The sequence below is a fragment of the Mus caroli genome, unplaced genomic scaffold (genome assembly GCF_900094665.2).
Source record: "Mus caroli unplaced genomic scaffold, CAROLI_EIJ_v1.1 scaffold_17372_1, whole genome shotgun sequence".
In the NCBI taxonomy this organism is placed as follows: domain Eukaryota; kingdom Metazoa; phylum Chordata; class Mammalia; order Rodentia; family Muridae; genus Mus; species Mus caroli.
In genome coordinates, this window is record NW_018389561.1 from 2042 (window position 1) to 20830 (window position 18789).

General features: G+C 34.0%; 1 protein-coding gene across 1 annotated transcript; it reads left to right on the forward strand.

Annotated features, from left to right (window-relative positions):
• Positions 1-1071: 1071 nt before the first annotated feature.
• On the forward strand, positions 1072-18523 carry LOC110288164 (complement factor H; the record flags this gene model as incomplete). Its single annotated transcript, XM_021154591.2, has 11 exons — positions 1072-1299; positions 2399-2575; positions 8374-8547; positions 9282-9464; positions 9551-9730; positions 11930-12106; positions 14465-14641; positions 14804-15013; positions 15582-15755; positions 16336-16512; positions 18300-18523. Coding segments are annotated over 11 exons (2066 nt in total), but the record flags the coding sequence as incomplete, so codon positions are not given.
• Between the last annotated feature and the right edge of the window lie 266 nt (positions 18524-18789).

Consider the following 18789-nt stretch of genomic DNA (forward strand, 5'->3'; position numbering starts at 1 on the left):
TACAACCAACAACAGATAGGGCAGTATATTTCGACTAGAGCTCATGTATCCTACTCCATGAAGCCCTCAGTACTCTAAAACAACTGAAGCACAAGAAAATGATAATAAAACCTACTTAATGAAGATGAAAGTGGTCCAAAAAGAAGAGGTGAATAAGTCTATTAAAGAAATTTAGGGAAGGACAAACCCTTTCTCTAACTCCTCCATTGAGGACCCTGTGCTCTGTCCCAAGTTTGGCTGTGAACATCCATGTCTATATTCATCAAGTTCTGGTAGACTCTCTTAGGAGACATCTATATCAGGGTCCTGTTAGCAAGCACTTCGTGGCATCTACTATAGTGTCTGGGTTTGGTGTCTGCATGTTGGATGGATCCCCAGGTGGGGCAGTCTCTGGATGGCCTTTCCTTCATTCTCTGCTCTTCTCATTGTCCCTGTGTTTCTTTTAGATGGGAACAATTCTGGGTTAAAATTTTAGATATGGGAAGGTGGACCAATCGCTCAACCAGGGGGCCATGCCTAACCTCTGAAGTGTCTCAGGTTACTAACATAGGTCTGTGTTCCTTGTCTATGTGAATATTGAGTACAGACAGATTTTTGTGGTCATTACATAGATTTTTGTATGTGGCTTTCTTATTGATACTTGCATATAATGGGTGAACATTACCAAATGAGTGTCTGGAAATTTTTTTTGTTGTTGTTGGGGGAATAAATTGGTGACACAAATGTATGTATTTTCATTCATATCCACCACAATCCCTTGAATAATGTAGCAGCACTCTGGGAAAACTTACTACTAGTGCTTGAGATTGGAAAACTGCAGAATAGGAATACTGAGTTTGATTGATTTCCATTTGAAATTATTTAGATTTGTTTGGCAAACTTTTTTGGTAAAACTTGAGTGTTCAGAATCTCAGATGACTATGATGATTTATCTTAAAACCTATAAGGTTTGTTGTTGTTCATTTTTATTTTTTGTGGCCTAGTAATGTGAATGATTTTGATTATTTCGGGTTTTCACGTATAAATGACTAATGGCTGCTTTTGTATTTTTTAATATTGTAAATCCTTAAGCTGCTGTGCATACACAAATTTTTCCCTTACTTTTTACCCTTTCAGAGACATGTTCAGTATCAGATATAGAAATTGAGAATGGGTTTTTTTCTGAATCTTTTCGTACATATCCTCTAAATAGAGAAACATCCTATAGATGCAAGCAGGGATATGTGACAAATACTGGAGAAGCATCAGGATCAATAACTTGCCTTCAAAATGGATGGTCACCTCAACCCTTATGCATTAGTGAGTATTTTATTTTATTGTTGCAGTTATACTGATGATGGATAGCATTTTAATTTTATTCTCCTTTTATATGCTCTTATTTTTCATTTGTAAATTTCAAGAAAAAATACACACCATTTTTTTTCTATTTTGACTTGTTCCTGCATTGTAGAGTATCCGTTCATTTGCCTTTTCAATGCTTTAAAATATCCTATAGTTTTAAATCTAGTGAAGAAGTCTTTGAAGAGCTGCAACTCCCTGAAAGAGTGATGACCTTATAATATGTATTTGACACTGTGAGTTAAGGTCCGTGTCAGAATATATCCCTCTTAGAAGATCTTTTTAAATATTTTGATATTGGAAAGAAAGAAATGCTTCCCGGTACCAGCAAATTTTGGTGTTTGGAAACAATCCCTTGTTTTAGGACAAAAAGTTAATAAAGATTTTCTAGGATCAACAATTAGTTNATCTAATCTTATTTATTAGAAAAATACCCAGTGCTCTTTTTCAAAAAAATATTCAACATAAATAATAAGGTGATTTAAGATATTCACAAATTTTAAAATATCTAATATTTTAATCCACTGTAATTTTACAAGATCTAATTAAAGAAATGGCAATTAAAATTATACCCATGTAATATTCATCTACATTAAATTGTAACTGACAAATATTTATTGGATTTTTTTACTGTTAAAAATTAAACTCTTGGTATAATTCCAGTTTTAAGTTCAGCTAATCTACTTCCTTATTTTATGAATCATTTTAATTACTAAATGTAGGATGTTAATTCACAAAATGCTATCATATTCGCCTAAAAATACACATTTTCACTTGTCTATTCTTTTGGAGTGAGCAAGAAGTATATGAAAAATTAAGCTAAGAAACTACTTCTAAAATAATATTTTATAAATGTTTAAGAATATCAATGCTATATAGAATTGTATCTTCCATTTTAATAACTTTCAAGGAAGTAAATTGTTGTTGGTCTCCTTAGGTTCTTCAATAGTGTATTTAATTTGTTATCATATATTAATCTATTAAGACTTTTGTTCTCATGCTAATTACTCATAATGACTATTGACATATCTGAAATAAAATCTCTTTTATTTTTCATTAGAGTCTTGTGATATGCCTGTATTTGAGAATTCTGTAACTAAGAATAACAGTACATGGTTTAAGCTCAATGACAAATTAGACTATGAATGTCTCGTTGGATATGAAAATGAATATAAACATACCAAAGGCTCTATAACGTGTACTTATTATGGATGGTCTGATACGCCCTCATGTTATGGTGAGTGCTATTTTCTCTGGAATATTTTTTTAAAGAAAATAATGAATTTATGTGCTAAAAATAGAAATTCCTAGAATCTTCCTTATGATTTCATGTAACCAATGAAAAAGGACTGTTTTGAAAGCCATTGATGTTGATATTTGCATTTATTATTTCATTACATTCACTTATTTATCCTGTGTGTGTACATGCATACATGTGTGTGTTTATGGAGGTGTGTATACTGCAATACACATGTAGGTGTCAGAGAAGCTGTGGGAGTCAGCTCTCTCTTTTCATCATATGGGTCTGAGGGATTGAACTCAGGACTCCAGGCTTAGAGACAAGCACTCTCTCTGATTGAGCCATCATTCTGGCCTGATAATCTCTTTTTAAAATAGTATATTTATCAGTTGTATATGATACCATTATGATTCTAGCAATTAAGACACAGGATCAAGAAATTTTAATTTTGAGGGTATATTGGACTACATACTAAGTTCCATTTCCAAAAGCAAACAAACCAAAAATTTCATTAAATTAATGAATCCTTTGTGTAGCCTGGGTATATCATGTATCTCTTATTAGAAGACAATTCTTTTACTATTCAAGCTCTTACTTATGTAGGCTAGGTCTCCAGTATCAAAATTATGAATTGAAGTATGAAATTAGGTCATGAAAACTTGAGGGCTGGAGAGATGTTTCAGTGGTTAACATCATGGGTTGTTCTTCTAGAGTTTCTGAATTCAATTCCCAGCAAATACATGGTGGCTCTCAATAAACTGTAAAGAGTTTTTATGCCCTTTTCTAGTATGCAGGTGTCCATACATATAGAGCACTCATACGTAAAGTAAGTAAATCTTTAAAAAGAAAAGAAAAAAAGAAATAAAAAGGAAACCTTGAACAGTATGAGGGCAGAGGATAAACGATAATAAAATTGAAAAAAAAAATTTTTTTTAAAAAACTAGTAGCAGATACTGCGAAATTTGATTTGCAGATTCGAAGGTCCACTCAAATGTGGATACCTACCCCTGTCAAGATGTCTTGGGAGGTAGAAGAAGGACATTCTTGAAATACAGACCAGTCTGGGTTATATAGGAATTGTGTTACAGCTCTGAAGGGAAATGCTTCCCCAATGATGTTGCTGCAGCCCATTGGAGGTGTGACAGCACTGAAGGGGAAGGTACACTGGCAGCAAGGAGCCAAGGAAAAGTACAAAGTCACACCAAAAATAGCAAACCTCACACAAGAGCTTTATTTAAAAAGACATGAGAAAGCTGTGTCTGCTCCAGAGTGAAGCAGCAAAGACTTAGCAGGAGTTTGATTTGTATAGGATATTCTGGGGGCCTAGGGGGTGCATATGCTTTCAAGGGCACCTTGGGATTGGTGGGATTTTTTTTTATCCAGGTATCAGAACAAGCTCAGTGATTGGTGAGATTTTGAGCTCATCTTAGGTCATTTTCCCCCCTGTAGGAAGGAACTTAGTCATTAGCATCTCAAGGAAAATAGCCATTATAGTAGTCTGAAGGTGGAGCTCAGTCACTTGTCTGACCTCAAGGGGCTTACAGTAAGGAGGTAGCTGCCTCTGCTTGGCCAAGATGCAGCAGGAAACTGAGCAGGAGGCAGGTAAATATAAGATTGGGGGCAGGTGGGTGAGGGTAGATAGAGTGAGTTTAGGAGGATGAACATTTCCAGGGTGGGGAATGATATTTCAAGATAAATCCAGGGATTGGTGGGTATTCATGCTCAGAGATTGGTGGGATTTCCGATTTAAGGATTGGTAGGTTTGGGTAGGTTTTAAATCTGGAAATGGGTTCAGATCTTTTACTCTAAATGAAGACATCTCATAAACAAACAAATAGTAACAAGTGATTTACATATTTAAAAAATCAAATTAAACAAATGGTGATCATTAATTTCTCTCCGATTATAAGCAGTTCAAGATTATGAAATCAGGACTTTCTACAATGCAATACTAAAATAGAAGGTAAGTAAAGGGATATTAGTTCCATGAGATAGTACTTTACCTGAGGGTCAGTACTAGCATGACAAATATGAAGTAAAATATAATATGAAATTATTTATTTACCATTCTCATGTATGAGAATTTTTCCCATAGAGGGAATATGAAAAATCTACCTACCCCAGATAAGGAGCTCTTGACAGACCAATGTACAAATACCACCAAATTCCAACTTGAACCTTTAGTTGTGCCCAAAATGAAAAAAAAAAAAAAAATCAAACCCACCAGAAACCACAATGCAAGCCCATGAAAGTCTTTATTCAAGCTCTAGCTTGGGACACAAACTTTCCTGATGTAATAGGAAGGAGAGTGACACTCAGAACTAGGGCTAAGGGTTTGTATAGGGAAAAAATAGCATGCTGTGGCATTCAAGCCTCGCATGACATGATTGGGTAAATGANTAAAGGAATGTTACCATTCAAACTGATATTGTCAGGGAAGTAACACACATTTAAAATGGGGCAGCTTGTCTTGGGAAAGATTCATGTTTTCTTAACTTATCTTGTTATTGTGACCATCTTTTCCTGTTGATGTAAGCTGTCCATAGATGTTATATCTATATTTGTTTGCTTTGAATGCTTTCCCAGAGTCCAAGAATGGGGACCATATTACTCCAAGCATACCAGTTTTCTCCAAGGACAGCAGACTTCTCCATGGACAAGAGCTTAAAATAGAGTGTAGAGTACAAGAATGAATAACTATTGCTGCCTTTCACCTCTTCAGAATTTTATTAATGTTGCTTTCAGAAATATGGAGGAGGGATTTCTTATAAGAGAAGAAATGACTCATAGAGAGCTAAATCCCCAAAGCCTACCCATTGTGGCTGACAGCTGACAAAAACACAGATGAGCATAATATATAACTGGTAGGCAGCACAATAGGTTGAAGAATGTTTTGGTTTTTTTTTCCAAGTGACTCAGCTGACTAAGCACCTTCCAGGTGCTGGGTAGGATCCTGCTTTTTCTGGGAAGTTGGTATAATGTCATTTTTCTTTTTTGCATGTAGAGTGGTCTGAGCTCCTTCCTTGCAGCTTTGCTTGTCTGAGTGATTCTCAGCAATCTATCTGGTTTACTCTGGTAGGGAGAAGCCTGCTGAATCTGCTCAGTTTCAGGGACTCCCTGAAGCTATTTTGAGTTGTTTACCTCCCTGCTTAAGGAGCTTCCCTGAAGGATGGAGTATTTAAATCTCAAAGAAACTGTTACTCAACAAATTCCCATGGACTTTCAATGTCTCCAGGCCAGACAGGAAATGTGAATTAGAGGAGAGGAAATGGAGTGACTGAGATGGCAATGCAAACTGATATGATTAGATAGTGTTACATTACACACACACACACACACACACACACACACACACACGGGTATAACAGACATAATTGATGGACTGACACACTCTGTATAAACACAGTAACTGAGGAATGATTGTTTTTCACATTAAAACAGAGTATTATGGTATACTTATTAAATACTTTGTATAAAAGAAGCAAAAATACATAAACAGGATAGAACAAATAAAACTACAATAATATCTGGTTATATTATGGCATTCATTCTTTCCACTAGAAAAGAGCACACACTTAGACTCAATTCAAGTTTAGATTAAATGAATATATTCTTACTGCTAGCAGCACAGAAAAGGGATAAAGGGAGCATTTATAAAGTTGGATACCAAAAGGTGTGCATTACAATTATCTATGGAATCTACAGCTGAACCAAAGAAAGTGTTTTACTCCCAATTGTTCATCTTCACCATTGTACACTAGTAAAACGACCACTTCATCCCTGTCTNACAAAAGCAAAAAACAAACTGTTAGATATCTTACAACAGGAATTCCAGTAACCCAAACATCTTTTCTTTTGTTTTCTTTACTTTTGTTTAATTTTATCTTTACTTATTCTTCTCTCTTATAATATACCCCAACTTCAGCCTCCCTTCATTGACTCCACCCAGTTCCCACCTTCCCTTCTCCACCAGACTCGTTTCTCCTCCCTTCCCCTTCAGAAAAGTGCATGCTTCTCATTGATATCCACCAAACATGACATAACAAGATGCAATAAGACTAGACACAAATCCTCATTTCAATGCTGGATGAAGCAATCAAGTAGGATAATGGTCTCAAAAGCAAGCAAAAGAATTAGAGACATTCCCCGTTCCAATGTTAGGAGTCCCACAAAATGCCCAAGATAAACAACACTATGTATGCAGAGGACGGAGCACAGACACATGCAGGCTCTTTGATTGCAGCTCCAGTCTCTGTAGCCTCTATGATTCCTCCTTAGTTGATTCTGTGGACCATATTTCCCTGCTGTCCCCAGTTCACCCACAAAACTCATTCTATTGCTGCTTCCCAGGGTGATCTCCTTCTTACTTAACCCACCTTCTTACTTAGCCTCACTTGGTCTATGGACTGTAGAATGATTATCCTTTACCTAATCTTTAATAACTACTTAAGCGTTCATATTATTTTTTGTCTTTCCGGGTCTGGTTGCATCACTCAGGATGGTTTCTTTTTTCTAGTTCCATCATTTGCCTGCAAGTTTCATGATGACATTTTTTTAACAACTTGTGTAATATATCACTTTATAAATATACCACATTTTTATGCATTCCTCAGGTGTAGGGCATCTAGGATTTTAAGCTATGCAGCCTCTGGTTGCTGGCCTTCAAGGTTGTGTCAGAGATGGCTCTCTCTCACTCCATGGCTCTTAAACTGTACTAACCATTTGTTGGCCATTCCCACAAATGCTGTAGTTATATCTTTCAGGAAGGACAAATAGTAGATTGAATATTTTATAACTAGTTTGGTGTCTCAATTCCTCTACTGGAAATCTTGCCTGATTACAGAAGATGGCTGCTTCAGGTTCTTTAAACCCCACTAGTAGGAGTCTTTACTAGACATACCCTCAAAGATTCTTTGGAGTTCCATTGAACTAACGTGCCATCTTGCCCCTGAAATGCCCCAAATTCTAGTCATCTCTTCCAAACTTTCTCACTCTACTCCACTTGATTCCTCCTGTTACCATCCCTTCAGTTTTGATAATTCAGCAGTTATATTTTATGAATAACCCTAATTAAAAATTGTGACTTTTAATTTATACATTAGAAGAAGGGGGATTTTAAGGCAGAAATTATTATTTTATTATTATTTATTATTATTTTATATTATTATTTATTTATTTACTTACTTGGAGTAAAACTCAACAATTTCAAAAATTGAAAGAAACTTTATCATATTGGAAAATGTTTTATACTCTTAATTTGCATCTGAATAATTGACAATTATCAATTAGAACTAGAAGTATAACAAATTGTTTAATGTAAAGGTTATGTACATGTTTCTTCTGGTTTTTTTAATTGCAAAATATACTAACTACATTTTCCTGACTTCAGAAACATTAGAAATTATTTTATATGTTTTACTTTCCCATTATACTAAACTGAAAGTATTTTAATATGTCACTTAGTAATTGTATGACACTAATTTCAAATCTGGGGGAAACAACTTTATGTTGTAAGAATAGGAAAGTTATTACTTTCATATTAATATTTATGTGCAGCAAATCAGATCCAGTAAAAATACATTGATTTTTAAATCAGTTTTGACATTAATATATTACTTATAATATATTATTATATTTCTTATAATTCTCAGAGAATAGCATATTGATTTAGCGGCTATATTAGTGCTAGTATGCAACGGAAAAGGGTTACTGAAACTTCCCCGTGAACGAACGTGAGATAGATAAACCTACTTATCAGTGATTAATTGTATATTCTAATTATCTTACTTTTCAAGAAAGAGAATGCAGCGTTCCCACTCTAGACCCAAAACTGGTCGTTTCTCCCAGAAAAGGAAAATACAGAGTTGGAGATTTGTTGGAATTCTCCTGCCGTTCAGGACACAGAGTTGGACCAGATTCAGTGCAATGCTACCACTTTGGATGGTCTCCTAGTTTCCCTATATGTAAAGGTCAGTATGTGTTTCATATTTGATCAATTAGGATCAGAAGTTTATTTTTCTTCTTTTAATGTTCCCCATTTATCCAGTATGTCTATAATATTAAAATCTTCAGGGAAATTGACATCCATGAAGGAGATGTTTTATGTGACCAATACACAACCACATATTTATGAGGTTAATACCAAGCTAACTTGCTCCTTTAAATGTGTTATCAATATGTTACGCATGCACACATGATGGCTGAGACTGAAGAGATTTCTTTCTTTTTGTCTGCATTACCATTGGTGCTGGTGTTTTTATAGCATAGGCCTTCTCTAATATTGCATAGAGTATGTCCAAACATCTAAAAGCAGATTTCAATTAATTCATTCCATGTTTTAAACAAATTAAAATAGATAAAAGGTACAGTGCTGATATTTTTCATAGTGTGATAACTGTATGATAAAATAGTACCAGTCAATGTGAAAATTATTATAATCAACACAACAATTACCAAGTGATTTTCATGTATCTTCAAGCTGTCAGGTTTACCAATAATTCTTCCACCTTCAATACATTTGGAATAATATTTCAACAAATGTATTACAGCTGTGAAATGTAAATCTAGTGTAAATACCATTTACTTAGAAAACTCTTATAAAAAGTAATATGATGAATACATTTTTAAAAATATCTCCATTTACTAAAATTTTAGGCTGTAAGATGGACATTTCACTTATATTTACACACTATTTCTGCAGCAGGTCAAGTAGCATCATGTGCACAACCTCCTGAAATTCCTAATGGGGAAATTAATGGAACAAAAAGACTTGAATACAGCCATGGTGAGGTGGTGGAATATGATTGCAAACCTAGATTCCTACTGAAGGGACCCAATAAAATCCAGTGTGTTGACGGGAAGTGGACNACCTTGCCTGTATGTGTTGGTAAGTACAAACGTTAATACTTCAAAGATATTTTGTATTTGAAGTGGTGCATTGATCATAAGTACATTTTNGTGAAACATCTACAGAGGAGGAGAGAACATGTGGAGACATTCCTGAACTTGAACATGGCTCTGCCAAGTTTTCTGTCCCTCCCTACCACCATGGAGATTCAGTGGAGTTCACGTGTACAGAAACCTTCACAATGATTGGACTTGGGTCAGTTTCTTGCCTTAGTGGAAAGTGGACCCAGCTTCCTAAATGTGTTGGTAAGTATGTGTGCATAAAATGGATACTTTATAAAGTTTAATATTTGTATTGTATAAATATTTACTATTGTATACTGTTGAAGTTAGTGATCTTTTTGGAAATATCTAGTCTTACATAATATGAATCCAAACTTTCATTGTCTATAATTTGATGTATTTTTACAGAAATCATTAATATAGCCTATAAAATTTTGTTCATTACCCTAATATAAGTCTAGTTGTTAATAATGAATTTTCATGTGACTGAAATGTGAATATTAACACCCAAGTAGATATGACTATGGCACAAAAATATCATTGCCTTTATTGTATGAGACTCTCCTCTTCGAAAGCTAAGAAATAAAGTCAGCTAATCACCCATTTTCTACTTCCATCACAGACTTTCCTCCCTAAGCACAGCTCTAATTCTTGTATTTATTTTATGGGCTGCATTCTAAAGTCAATGTACTGGAGCTGGGACCATCTGCCCTGCTAGCAGCTGTAGATATCAGGGATTGGATGGGAAACCTTGTCCCACTTATCATTCTGCACTGATTCACTGTGTTCTTTTGGTGATTCAATCTTAATGAGTAGCTGAAATCATCTTGCTGTCTACATTCTATTTTCTCTGAAATGGAAGGTTTTCTTAGCATGATCTTGGTCACTTTTTAAGCATGGTCCCTGGTATCCAGTTTTTAATATTTATTGGAGTTTTGGGTAATTGTTAATGCCAGGGAAACACGGAGCACCTTTGTATAGAGTACCTATACTTGTGTTATTTAATGACCTGTGATCCATGCCCAGACACCCAAACTTCGTACTAATTTGTCATGTAAACAAATACCTCTACTGCATATTAATCCTAATAAATTTTTGCTCAACAAACACATTTTTGTCAAAGTCATCTTCATCATTGCTTTCAAACTGTTTAACAGCTAATTTCATATGGAGAAAATCAGAAATAATATCATATAAAATAATTTTTTATATTATTCTATACTTATTTTTCTATACTCTATTCTACTTTATTATTCGTTCAGATATCAGAGGTTTAGTTTGCTTAATCTGCCTGTAGCCACCTTAACATGACTTTCTCCAGTTATGTCTTGCTGGACTACAAACTTAATGTTATGATTCAAATATTTTTACCTTGACAGTATACATTACCTTTTTGCATATCCTTAGCTTTCTCTTGATGACTCATAGACTCAGAAGCAAATCAACCACATAGTCACCATGCCCCTTTGACTTTATTTTTCCTTCGTAGAACATCAGTATCTCTCTTTGGTGGACCAATTTTTAGGAAGGGGCTAATTCTTAGGGATGGTTAGTTCTCGCAGCACTCTTGTCAACATTTAAATGTTATACAATTTTTTCTAATTATTTACTTTCATTTGCACTATGTACATTTCACTCTAGATTTCAAATTATTAACAAATGTTATCCAGGGCCTGTAGTAAAATGTTAAATTCAAAGTTGACTCTCATTTACACCAAATAATTAAAATACATAATATACTAAAAGCCCAAATATATAGTACTTACTTAACTCATAACACAACTAGAAAAATTTATTACTATAACTTAATATTTCTGTTTTATAGAATAGTCTAGAATATGAAAGTATTTATTATAGACTCAAATGAAGGGAATATAAAGGAGACAGATGGTGACTAAAAGCATCTATTTTCTTATACCAATTATCTCAAAAAATTTTTTTGAATTATTTGTATTCTACATAGTGTAACTTAAATGTTCTTTTCTTGTATCACATTTATCAAAAAAAGGAAATGTGAAGTAGAAAATTTCTACATCCTATCCCCACTTTTTTTTTAATTTTGAAAAATTTAACATTATGAAAAAATGGGAGAGTAATGAATTTGAACATTTTCACAGCTTTTAAGGCTATGACCTGAGCTGATCGTGTCATAATCATATCTTATGTACAGCATCTGAGACAGTGATTTCTTTTATGCTTTTGTAGTTGCCTAGTACCCAAGTCCCTTCATGACACAACTTTTTGCTGAGACATAAAAAAGTGGACATGATATCCCATTCCCACACATAGGTCACTTCTGCACGGTGAATCTCAGCATTTTGGTTGGCAGAATTTAGTGTACTAAGACATAGTTTCATAATACATTTACTGCATATATATTTTAATGTAGTAGCTCACTCACTCATTTCGTGTTTTTATTTTCATGGAAATATTTTCATGTAGCAACAGACCAACTGGAGAAGTGTAGAGTGCTGAAGTCAACTGACATAGAAGCAATTAAACCAAAAAGAAATGAATTTAAGCATAACTCCATCATGTATTACAAATGTAGAGACAAGCAGGACTATGAACGCTCAATCTGTATCAATGGAAAATGGGATCCTGAACCAAACTGTACAAGTAAGTGCTTATTGGCATTGTCTTCTCATGAGTGTCCTCGCATTTTCAACTATAGTAGTAGTGTCTTTATTTCCTTAATAAAATTTTCCTAGAATATTATGTGTGAAATCCTATTCATATTATTTTACCTCTCCCTTTTCTCTCTCCAACTCAACTCCTCTTGTGTCCCTCCAATTTAATATCCATTTTATGACCTCTTCTTGATATATATAAAACTTGTATATGTAAATTAAACCTGATGAGTCCATTAAGTGTTTCTTCTATGGGTATGAGCTCAGGACTAAGTTCATAGGATTGGATAACTTATTAGTTGTCTCTCTCATCCAGAGAGAAGACTGATTATTCCAGTGTAGACCTCCATTAATTTCCTGTAGCTCTTCACTTAGGAGAATGGCTATATAGCATTTTCCCTATCCATATTAATATTATAGTTGGTATTGTCAATATGCATATCTTGTTAGGTGACCACACATTTGAGATTTCATGAGTTCAGGTACCCTGCCCTATATGAAGATATTATCTTCTAACATATTTTCTGAAAAAAAATAGTTTTTAATTACAGTCTCATGTTTGTCAGTGACCTGAATTGTAAAACACACAAACAAACATAATCAACATGGCTTTACCTATGTGTCATAATGGTTCCTTATTCTTAGAGTTCCACTACATATGATACTTGAACCACAACAAATGTGCTATGCCATTCCTATGCCTATGCTAAATCATCATGTCATTCAGTATGATTGTGTGCTCTGTCAACCTAACAATTTAGTTAACTCTTCTAACAGTCAGTTTACCTGGAAAATTCCGGTTTATTTGACACCTTCCAGTCCATGTCAGTAGGCATCAGAGTCAGTCATTCTACTACTATTTCTGCTTCCCTATTTGTATTATCACTGTTGTTAGGGAAGCCCTGCTTCATTTGATATTTTAAATATTTTTCAAAGACTAAATTTCACAGAAAGTATTTTCATGCCATTACGAAATTAAACCTACTACATGCATGTTATGGAATACACATGTTGTCTCTGTTATTTTATCATTTGTTAGTATTTTGATTATACTATTAAGTCAGTAATTGGTTTTCTTTCCTGCATGGCTAGCTAGTTGTTCAAAGAAGGTGGAGAAAGGTATTCACTACACAGTGTTGATTTATTTCTAATAATTCCTCTCTACTTAAGCAGAAATATAAAAAAAGAATGAAATTATTAGTAACCATTAAGAAAGTACCCTTTCATGTTTTGAATCTGAGAGATGAATCTGAGGTGTCTGGATTTCATAATGATTTAGTGAAAACTTGCCAGAAGGGTGTAAATACCAGCACTATATTATTCTGGTTGTGAACCATCGGTTTTCACATCTCTAGCTAGTTCAGGTTAAATAGAATGTTCAGGGTAGTTGAAACGTTGAATAACATAATACAAACCAATTTTGATCATACTCGATATTCTTATTGACAAAGAATCTTCGTTAAATTGATTATCAATTGTGATGACTAGTACATATTTTCTACCTGATGAGTCGATAATTTCCTACAAAAACCACTTCTGAGCATGTCTGTAAGGACGATTCTAGATTAGGTTAACTGAGGGGGAACGATCCACTATAAGTGTAGGTGGCACCATTTTATGGGCAGGATTCCTGACATAATACAAAGGGAAAGGTGACTCTGTATCCTGACTATAGATTCAATCTTAGTAGCAGCTTCACATTTCTGATGCCATTGTTTTCCTACATGATGGGCTAACCTAAACTCTTCCTGCTTCCTTCCTTCCATCTTCCCTTCTTTCCTTCCTTCCTTTGTTTCTTCTTTCCATCATTTTCTTCCTCCTTTCTTTATTTCTCTTCTTTCCTATTCTTTCTCCTTACTTCCTCCTCCTTCCTTCGTAAGCTTCTCTTTTCAGGTATTTTATCACAGCGATGAGAAAAGTCATTAGTATAATAAGTAAATTCAAGTACACCTTTCACTAATCAACTTTTATTTGTAAAATATTTCATGAAGATTTTTAAAGTAATCCAACATCTTAGATCACAAATATCCATAGACAGCTCTGGAGAAATATTCGTGTTAGCTTACACTTAATGTAATATATTTAAGTGTATAATTCAGTTAAGATATATTAAAGGCTAGAAATAATTGAAGCAAGTTTTATAAAAATAATATAAACTGCATTCAAAATGAATGAGAAAAAGTTCAAAGGAGAACAAAAAATCACTACATTAAATTGTTATGCAAATGAAATGTATAATTTTTACATTGCCATAACTAATTTACTATTTAACAAAAATTATTACTTCATAATGTAAGATACTGTCTTTAGTAAAGAACTATGATTTTTTAATGTTTTCTATGAAAAGGGAAAACATCCTGCCCTCCTCCACCACAGATTCCAAATACCCGAGTGATTGAAACCACTGTGAAATACTTGGATGGAGAAAAATTATCTGTTCTTTGCCAAGACAATTACCTAACTCAGGACTCAGAAGAAATGGTGTGCAAAGATGGAAGGTGGCAGTCATTACCTCGCTGCATTGGTCAGTAGCTATAACTTACTTTATACCAAAAGAACTCAGATGATGGGATGGGTACTGAAAAACAAGGCCATACTATAAATATTCTGGACACATAATTAAAATACTGTGTTTTTATTTTCTAATGTAAGTTTTTTATTTTTACTTGACTATTTCTTCATGTAGAAAAAATTCCATGTTCCCAGCCCCCTACAATAGAACATGGATCTATTAAATTACCCAGAACTTCAGAAGAAAGGAGAGATTCCATTGAGTCCAGCAGTCATGAACATGGAACTACATTCAGCTATGTCTGTGATGATGGTTTCAGGATCCCTGAAGAAAATGGGGTAACCTGCTACATGGGAAAATGGAGCACTCCACCTCGCTGTGTTGGTGAGAGTGACATGAAAACACAATAGTAGTTTTAAACAAGTCATTACTAGTAGTCTACTCTCAACCAAACCAGGAGACAGAATGATTTAGATCAGAACATATACACTTTTATATATTTTAACCATAAATTTGTACTTGCATAATTCAATATATGCTGCTTTAGTTGATTGTACTCTATTGAAATCTAGTTTCACTTTCGCATTTCTATTTTTAGATATAGTATAAAGTCTATAGACTTCATCTACTCTTGTATTTTTTTGATTTGCCTCCAAGTATTAAAGTCCAAAATGTTTTTTCTCAGAATATGATCCTCCCACCCATTCCACAATATATGGTATTTTCTGAGATTATTAATTCTTTATAACTATTACTTTGTTGTTTAACAGATGCAAGACAACAGAATGTGGTATTAGGAAGCATTTCCCACCTTTTTTATGATGGCACATCTTGCTTGTTAACATTTCCTTTTAGTACAGTTATATACAGAACAAATACAAACAAGTGAATTTCTGTATTAGTGCAATGAGGAATGCTTTAACTATGTTACTCTCATTTGTGTCTTTTTCAGGACTTCCTTGTGGACCTCCACCTTCAATTCCTCGTGGTACTGTTTCTCTTGAGCTAGAGAGTTACCAACATGGGGAAGAGGTTACATATCATTGTTCTACAGGCTTTGGAATTGATGGACCAGCATTTATTAAATGTGAAGGAGGAAAGTGGTCTGACCCACCAAAATGCATAAGTATAGTTTTATTTTCATTCTTTTTGTAACATATAATCTAATTCAATCTCTATGTGGTACATTTAAGAAATGAAGCCTGAATTCTAGCATATAAGAAGGTTTTGCTGCATAGTTCTGGATGCTGGAAGTCGAATATAGTACTGGTAAAAACATAGTTTTATCTTTCAGCCTAACTAAATTGTTTTTGTTCCATATAGTCTGAGATATCAGAATCCTCAGATTTCTAAACAGGGTCATCACTACAATGACAGTTTTAGCAGCAATGCCACTACAATTACATATGCTCTAAATTTTGAAATAATAATCATGAGTAATTTACACTTGATAAAACAAAAAGTAGAAATACTCTATAAGCATGAAAAACATGAGATAAAATTGAATGTAAAAATTTCAAGAATTCTGATCATCAGCATTCTATATCTACCTTATTCATTTTCATAAATATGGAAGAATTCAATATAACTAAGTCAAAATAGGAAAACTACTACTATATTTTTCTCTATGAAGCTACCTATTGATCCATATATTTTATATTCTGCAACTTTCTGAAAACATATATGTTCAAACTTTTTTTTTCCAGAAACGGATTGTGACTTTTTACCCACAATTGAAAATGCCATAATAGCAGGGAAGAACAAAAAATCATATAGGACAGGAGAACAAGTGACATTCAAATGTCAATCTCCTTATCAAATGAATGGCTCAGACACTGTGACATGTGTTAATAGCCGGTGGATTGGACAGCCAGTATGCAAAGGTATTTGGATGGGCTTTTAACATGTATTTATTTTAGTGTCTGAGGATGACATAATTGAAAAGGATACAGGTATTAGTTTTAAAGGGTGACCAAGTTGGTTTATATTAAAAATAATAAAAGCATTTAATTGAAAACCCAATGGTTAAGTTGGTAGCATGATGGTGTTCAGAGTTTAATTTCAAAATCATCAGCATCACTATCTTTGGATCAAGTTTTGAAAATGTAAATTAACACTGAGGAGTGTATGCTAGACATCCTCAATAGGAAAACATCTAGAGATGAGACCGTCAGCCTCCCTCAATGTCTTTTCGGGGATCTGTGTATGATTCAGTTTGGACTGTGCTTTAGTCTCTAAATATTTTTGATACATTTTTCTATAGTTATCTTTCAATTGATCTTGCTTACATCTCATTTTATCAAGTTTGTTATGATATTAGGATATTTTATGTGTTTGTCATTTTCTTACGACTATGGTATTCTTAAAACAATGTTCTTTTTTTCTCTAACATTGCAAATAGATTTTTTTCTCATACAATGATTTCTGATTATGTTTTCTCTTCCCTCCACTTGTTCCAGTTTCTTTCCACCTCCTGTCTCATCTAATATATACACTTTCAGTATTTCAGGAGAAAGGAAATAGTTTTCTAAGGAGTAATAATAATAAAATGGAAACAAACACACTGGGAGATGACAAAACAAGTCATTTTAGAGAAAACAACAGAAGAAAAGGCATAAGAAACTAAATAGACACAAAGCCCCACTTTATATACTCAGGAACTCCGTAAAAATACTAACCTGAAAGCTATCATATATATGACAGCATGCAAAATACCTTCCTATACCAAAGATGGTTGCCTTCAGGTGTGAAGGTCCTATGTAGGCACAAGTGTAATTTTCCTATGTTCAGTGAGATGCATAGATGTTGTCTTTCACGATATAGCCTTGCCTTCAGGTTGTAGAGTACAATCTATAGTCTTGTCAACAGCCTATGTTCTTTTGGAGTTCCATGTGACCCCTCTCGCACTCATTTAATTAGATGTAACCTAATCCCAGCATTAAGAGCTTCATTGGTGACATGAAATGTCCACTGGAGCCCTGTATCCTCACATTTTTGTTGATTACATTTAGATTCCATATATATATGGAATATATACATATATATACATATATATATACATATACATACATACACATGGACACACATATATATACATATAAATATACATATATTCCACATATATGTACACACATATATAGATATATACGTATAAATACACATATACATATAAAGAGTATATATATGTATGTATATACATATATATGTATATATATGTATTTTAAGAAGCTTGTATTATATTAATTTTTATAATATCCCTCAAATGAAACTTTTGTTGTTCCTCTATTCTGTCTTTTCTCTCCCCTTCCTGCCATCCATAACTATCTACTCTATTTTACCTAATACCTTAGCCCCAGTTCATTATGCTATACCTAACCTCTGTTTTTCTATGGAATGTAACTTTGCTTTCCTGACTTTACAGCTAATATCTACGTATAAGCAAATATATACATGTGTGCCTTCCTTGTTTTGAGTTACCTCACTCAGGATCAATTTTTGTCTATTTCCCTACATTTACCTGTGACATTCATGATTTCATTTTTTGTGTGCAAATAAATGTAGCAAATTTTCTTTATCCACTCACCAAGTCATAAATATATTTGGAATCTTATGCAATAATTGGATACTCAAGACAAGCAAATAGGTAGTGGTACTTTATTTTGTTCTTTAGATAATTCCTGTGTGGATCCACCACATGTGCCAAATGCTAATATTGTAACAAGGACCAAGGATAAATATCTACCTGGTGACAGAGTACGTTATGAATGTAATAAACCGTTGGAACTATTTGGGCAAGTGGAAGTGATGTGTGAAAATGGGATATGGACAGAAAAACCAAAGTGCCGAGGTAGGGCATCATTTTTCCTAATGTTTCTTTGACAATGTAATTTAGTTATTGTACATTAGTTAAAATCAACTGAAGTAATTTTAAAATCTTTAAAATTTATTTTATTTAAATCCCAAATGTTATCCTTTCCCAGTGCTCCCCTCCCAGAGCACTTTTGCTTAAGGTCACTGACATCGAGACCTGGGAGTCTCCCCCATCCTGGGCTTCTGGGACTTTAAGGAGGTTGCCCTGATCCTCTGTCCCTGGCACCTTCAGGGTTCCATTTATTTTCCTGGCCCTATGTGTTCCACCCCATACCTGATCCTGCCCCCAC